The sequence below is a fragment of the Anabrus simplex genome, chromosome 5 (genome assembly GCF_040414725.1).
Source record: "Anabrus simplex isolate iqAnaSimp1 chromosome 5, ASM4041472v1, whole genome shotgun sequence".
Classification (NCBI taxonomy): Eukaryota; Metazoa; Arthropoda; class Insecta; order Orthoptera; family Tettigoniidae; genus Anabrus; species Anabrus simplex.
Window position 1 is genome coordinate 255,727,684 of NC_090269.1, and position 6,830 is coordinate 255,734,513.

Sequence of the window (6,830 nt, forward strand, 5' to 3'; positions counted from 1 at the left end):
CAAACTTATTCGTCTACTGATGTCCTCCCACGCCATCTCTCCACTGACAGCTCGGAACATACCACTTAGTCGAGCAGCTCGTCTCCTTTCTCCCAAGTCTTTTTTTAATACGTAGTACATGAATAATAAGAATCTCGCCGACCTTGTATTACTCTGGATAAGGCTGGGATAAAGGAGAAATATATACGAATCTACATACAGTGTGACTAGCTTTATTTCTTTTAATTTACAATGCTTATTTTATTACATCAGTTACAGATTTACGACCATACTCACTTTCGAACTCATTCTCTTAACAATCTGATAAATAATTTCAACGCTGGTCGCTACCAATGCAATATTTTATGAGTAGGCTCTTTTCGGTGCTACAGATGTCAATGTTGCTGTGTTCGGCCTACAGTATTTCATCTTTTCGAAAGTTTACGAATGAGAAATACCCATGTTTGGGTCGAGACTAAAGTTAGAACACAAAGAACACACATGGGCCTACGTTGTCTTCCTTTATTTGGGGCTTTAATTGTTACCGATAGCTTCTATGGACTCAGGAGGTTTCCTAGTACATGACAGGATCTCTCCTTCCATATTACAGGGCAGATTATCTTGATAACCTTTACTTTCCTCTCCAGCAGAGAATTTCTTTGTAGTGGCCCAATCTTCACGAAGGGAAAGATTGAACATAGAATAAGATGGATCTCCAGTAACTTCCTTAGCGATTGTTAAAAAATTAGGTAATATTTTCTGAAGGTCGCGATGATCAGCACTAGTATATGTCTCCAAAAGAATGAGTCCTTTACATCTTGGATGGCATGGCTGCTTATAGATGTCTAGTTGAAGATATTGGTTATTGACGAGGAAACATCGCCTCTTCTTATATATTGTAAAATGTGAATCATCTCGTTGAGACAATATATTTAAGTAGTCTCGGCGTGTTAGTTGAGTCTTTACTTCGACAACTTGATCGTGAATTTTTGGTTTTCGAATGGTGTGGATATAACTCCAGTGTCCATTCTGTCCTCTTTTTCGTAAGCGTGCTTGCAAGGCAGGCGTCTTTGTCTGCAGATAATTATGCACTACATCGAAATCTTGAAATGGAGGAAAGACTGAATCAGGAGGAAGACAAGCAATGAGGAACTTCAGTTTTCTTGAATTAGTTCGCAAACGATCACCAGTGTCAATACCTAGTTTCTGACAAACACTATCAATCATTCTACAAATCTTAGTTTCGAAATCTGTAGAGTTGTCAATAACATCGAAGTATGGATGACCTACCCAGGCAGCAGCAGCTTTGTAATCCAGTTCTCGTGCTACTTCCACCCCTTCGCTTCGACAAACATGATCCTCCGTTGAATAGAAAATTTCAGCACCATTAGCGGCAGATACCATGTGCACAATTTGATTGTAGCGGTTATCACGCAATTCAACGTTATTCCAACCATTTGCAGTCATCATCTTTTCCCACGTCTCTTGACTTATAAAAGCAGAAGCGTCCATGGCCCCTCTATCACAGATTATCAAGCAGTCTCGAGAACAAGACTCACCAAGAGCAAAAAACGTGTCTTCAATTTGTATCATTGTCTTAAGGAGATTTTCTTGAAATTTCACAGCTTCCTCAACTGATAGGTCCGAAAACTTGATTCCTCCACTCAGTAGAATTGTTGCTGTTTCTGGCACACGAAATACTTTCCATCCCATATTTTCAAAGAATGTGCATAGCCTGGATTGTCCAGTCGTTTTCCCTCCGCAAGGACCACCAGTTAACACAATTTTGTACACTTTCTTCGTTTTTTGTTCCATTTCCCTAATTACGAGTAGATGGCGAATAAACAATAGTCCACGCTTCAAGTAATGCTTGACACAAGTAATATGAAGTAACACAAGGTATATAAAGTTTAATCTCATCCGATACAAAACTTGAGACAATACCTAACCTATAGCAATGTGTATGTCGGAAGCAAGGAGATTACCATACAGTCAACTTCACTCTGACAGCTGTGATGTGAATAAGACTATGATCGTCAAACAGCTGATTAACAAGTGAAATACGGAGCAGCGGCATGCTGACCAACACTGTATTATTAAATTCCATAGAGACTATATTAAGGGCATGATTTCAAACATCGTTGTATAATTCACTATCAACAAGTCAGAGGTACGTCCTACGGAGCATGAGTTCCTTCTTCCTATCCGATGTAACTATTTTTTACATTCTTCATACCGTCAAAAGTGACCAATGTCCAATCCCCTAAATCACTCTCAGTAAATTATTTCTTGCGTCATTTCTGTTTCTGAAAGAGATAGTGCATGCTACAACAGATGAAGATATGCAGGTGGAATATTCAAAATCATGTTGCTCACGATCTCATGTGTGTCATCAAATGTTCTTGAATGTTCAGTATAAAGTAACTCATAAATCTCTGGTCACAGAGAATTCGACCCACATTTTTCACTCGTCAACGATCTTATTCTTACTATGATATGATGTCATGATAGTGTTAATAACATATGTTACACATAATATTATTTGTCAAAATGTTATTCTGAATCATTATCATGATTTTCAGTTTTTAAATAATGAAATTGGTTAATGATTAGGCATATAATATCGAACTTGAATAAATTATTTTCAATTATTTGAATAATTTTGGCACTTTAAAAGACGGTCAAGTAATCCAAGCAATAGAGCTGACGATTTTGTCGCGCTGATGACGTGGAACTCCAATATGTGCAGCCCGTCTGGATGCGCAGCAATAGCATTTTTTCATGATGCGCGTACAGACAGACAGACATGATGGAAAATTAAAAAGGACATTTCCTTGTTACTGCGGGCACGATCGATACAAATATGCCATTCTTTCTTAATTCTGATCAATGCACAGACAAAACCCTTATTTTATATATTACATTATAAATTGAATCAAAGGCAAAACTCAATTGGAGGATGTTATCAACCTCCTCATCATCAGCATCTTAGTGTTGTACCACTGGCGCGAGGTCCACCCTTAAAATATCTGATCGGTATTTGACTCGGTATTGGGCATCAGTTGCACGAATACCGTACATCCACACGTCCTTGTTGTCAGAGCTCTCCTATCGTTGTTTGGATCTACCACAAGATCCATAATGGAAGCAAATGCCACGGGGTTTGTTTTGTTTATTTATTATTTTATAAGATACCGGTATGTTATCTATGGATTATAAATCAACTAATGTCTCAGACTGACAAACAACAGTCACTAGAGTCATGGCCACTAAGTCCACCTAACTGTGACAATGTTTCAACTTCAACTTACTTTTGTCAGTCTCCTTTCCTACATCATTCCTATCAACTTCCTTCAGTCCACTAATTTTCTCCAAACCTTAATGTATTAGATTAGGTTCACTTTTCATGTCATTTTCGTTTCCTTATCCGATACCTTCATTCTTCATTTTTCGAAGGATTTGCACCAGTAGCTGATGGGGTATAGTTACAAAATGACGATATAAAGGCCGGTCTCCACTGATTAACATTTAACACCAACATGTTAAATTTAACATGTTACAATTGACATGTATATTGTGATTGCGTCTTCCAATTGACTTTACATGTTAACTCAGAATGTTGTGGTTAACACTTTTAACATGTTGGCGTGTTTTCCGCTCCAAGTGGAAAACATGTCAAGTCAATTCGTTGTTCGTGAGATGTTGGCCAGCTTCGGCAACTTCCTTGCCGTTTCCATGTTAACAGATAGTCAAACGACGTGCTTCTCGTGAAGTAGGATTATAGTTACAACATTCTGCAACACTCATTCTCTTTATTATAAGCTACAAATACAGTACCGGTACCGGTACGCGCACGTGTGTCCTTCTCTCTGCACTATACTAATATTTATAGTCAGAAATGGAGTGGAGCAAGATTACTTTGGACTTAATTAATGATATAATATAAAGGCCTTGTTTATGGGATGTCTCATCAAAGAAATACAGATGTAAAGCGAAGAAGGCCGACAGTTTCCAGGAACTCTAAATTATCTATAATTGTTCCCGCGAGTGCAATGCAAAAAACCTAGCGTCCTTCCGCTCCCAGTACAGTCGAGTATTGAAAAAAAAAAAATCAGAAGTCGGGTGCGGGAGCGGACGAAGTTTATGCTTTTGAAGCAATGAGCAGGATGAGGGGAGGAAATGTGTCTAGTAAAACTACATTTCTAAGTCATAACAAGAAGCAACAGTGGCAATAACAAAGGTCCAAATCCTCTTCATGTGAGTCCATTGTCCTTATTTGAAAATACTAGACACCACCTAAATGTATTACCGCAAATCGATATGATGAACTACTTAGGGCCTATATATAAGCAAAGAAAGTCAAGTTTAACATGTTTATTAAGTGTGGACACAATGTTAAATTAAAAAGTAGTCAACATTTAAGATTGAACATGTTGATGGTGTCGCCAGTTAACATTTAACATTTTTAACATTTAACATGTTGTTGTTAAATGTTAATCAGTGGAGACCTGCCTTAAGACAATGAAGGTGCTTGTGTGGTGTGCGCATGCATGCCTTGTCATTGTAAGGACACTGACGAGTGAATTATGTTGATATTCAATCAATCAATCAATCAATCAATCAATCAATCAATCAATCAATCAATCAATCAATCAATCTGCAATTAGGGTGTCGCCCAGGTGGCAAATTTCCTATCAATTGTTTGCCTCATATTTACATTTATTTAGAATTGTTTACCTAGATTTTCTTAATTATTTTCAACGAACTTGGAAATGTATCGAATATTTCCATTGAAATGTAGCAAACATTTCCATTGATCATTTATTCCATTCCCTTACTCCTTGTCCTATAAATGAATCAGTCAATTAAAAAGAGCACATGTCCAGAAATGCAACTTTTCAGGAGCAAAACACTGATTTAAAAGCTAGTCTTGCTAGTTACGTTAAATGTATGAATTTTGTCCGTTAGTGTTAACAGTTGTGGGTAGGTTACGTTATAAAATATGGAATAAAGACAAATGACTTTATGGTAATTGGCAGTTAAAATGGATATATGCCATTTCTACAATGATGGCCGAATGAATCAGTTTTGGAGTGAAAACACTTTGTTTATTCGAATAACTTAGACACACTGTGTCGTTGTTCTACAATAATATTAATCACAATCATCGTCAGTCACACGAACAGTTGGCCATAAAAGTATTTCGTTGAAAAATTCTTTGTACTCTCCAGGAATGTACAATTCTAGACGCTTTAGGTCATTCATCTTATTCTTGTCAATAGGAATTGGTTCGTCGTAGGCTAGTTCGTTAGGAAGCTGAACGTTCTAGATGCAAACGGAAGGTGTGTTCTATAAGGCCATTGATGAACTGTTTTATCCGTACGGTTCCCGGATCATTGGCAGAGTAAAGAAAGTACATGAATGATGCTGGCTGGAAACGAATTTTCAAGTTGGTAGGCACTCCTCTTCCTCGAGGTTCATCTGACAATCCTCCCCTCTTATAAAATTTCGGCCACCATGCAGTAAAGTTAAGAATATCACTCGCTTTTACCAGAATGATGGTGAACTTGTCATGACGTTTAGGTGCCCGTAAGATGATTTCACCATATTGTTTCACATCACAAATTCGATCAATTTTTTAACAGCTTGCTTAATGTAAGCAAAATCTCAATGACAGGCACTGAATGAGTGCCCTCGCATAGGGAAGTAATGGTGAATAGTTTCAAATCACTTCATGTCAACAAGTGCTGCACATAATCGGATCATTGTATGATTTTTGTTCTGGCCTACAGCGCCATCAGTGAACAGTCGAAGTTCTTTTACACTCTTTCGTACACATGTTTGTATATAGTCTAACAAAAAACTACACACTTAATTGGCACCTTTACGAGCTTTACCTTCGTGGTAAACAAAGCACTGACGAATTTGTTTGCATATTGTGAAAGCCGAACGTGTTCACCCAAAGCTGTCGCATGTAGAATATGTCTTGCACTGGTATATTTGGCAGGGGAAGGGAAGGTTCTGACAATAATCAAAACACAGTCCTAGTATTTCGGGATTACTCTTGATTTCTAATGCAGATTTCTTCATTACTGAAAAATACTTCTTGCTCCTGCGTTTATGCACTTCAAGTTCAGCCTCAGCTGCCTTTCTGGCATTTAAATTCAGGAATGGACTCTTGATTCTTATGGTCAGCTTCTTACACTTAATGCATGTGTCAATTTGAGGTGGGCCAAATGACAGGTCAAAATTCTGTTTGAAGTACTTAACACAGAACTTGCACGTTATATTGGTAGTAGGGTATTTCTCCTTGAAAAGGTCATACATCTTCTGGCAACTTAAATCGGACGAAAGAAATCTGTACTCTCGCGATGAATAATGTGAACACGTTACGGGGAATGAAGCTATATGATAATGAAGGTCTCGCAACGAATCTTCATCATGGGCTCTGTTTTTATTTCCTTTTCCTCTCATATCTTGTGGAGATTTCCCCTGAAGAAGTAAACTCTGGAGCCTCCGCAAGCGTTTGGCACTGACATCACCAAAGAAGCTCTAAAAGCAACCTCGCAAACTTGCACCCGCTGTGCATTGACTAAGACCTTGTACTTGAACATTCCAGAATGTGGCTTACTAATTTTGGGATTGCAGGTAGGTCTTCTACGTTATATACGCTCATATTTAAGAAGACTCGATAAATATACAGTAGGTTTAGTTACCAAATTAGAAAGCCATTGGTCAATTTTCTCTAACACATTAAGCGCCTTAGTCTTCAATTCCATAACCTGGCTTCTTACTTCCTCGCCTAACTTCAAGGACAGAAGGTCTCCAATGCGATGGACATAGTGGGTCAA

At 38.0% G+C, this 6,830-nt stretch overlaps 1 protein-coding gene across 1 annotated transcript; it reads right to left on the minus strand.

Annotated features, from left to right (window-relative positions):
- Positions 1–513: 513 nt before the first annotated feature.
- Positions 514–1,794, minus strand: LOC136874478 (TRPL translocation defect protein 14-like). Its single transcript, XM_067148106.2, has one exon. It carries the CDS (start codon positions 1,792–1,794, stop codon positions 514–516), a length of 1,281 nt encoding a protein of 426 aa, XP_067004207.2.
- Positions 1,795–6,830: the final 5,036 nt, after the last annotated feature.

What these genes read in the sequence shown, in the direction of transcription:
- LOC136874478 (XM_067148106.2), bottom strand. Translation starts at nt 1,794, where the DNA reads ATGGAACAAAAAACGAAGAAAGTGTACAAAATTGTGTTAACTGGTGGT.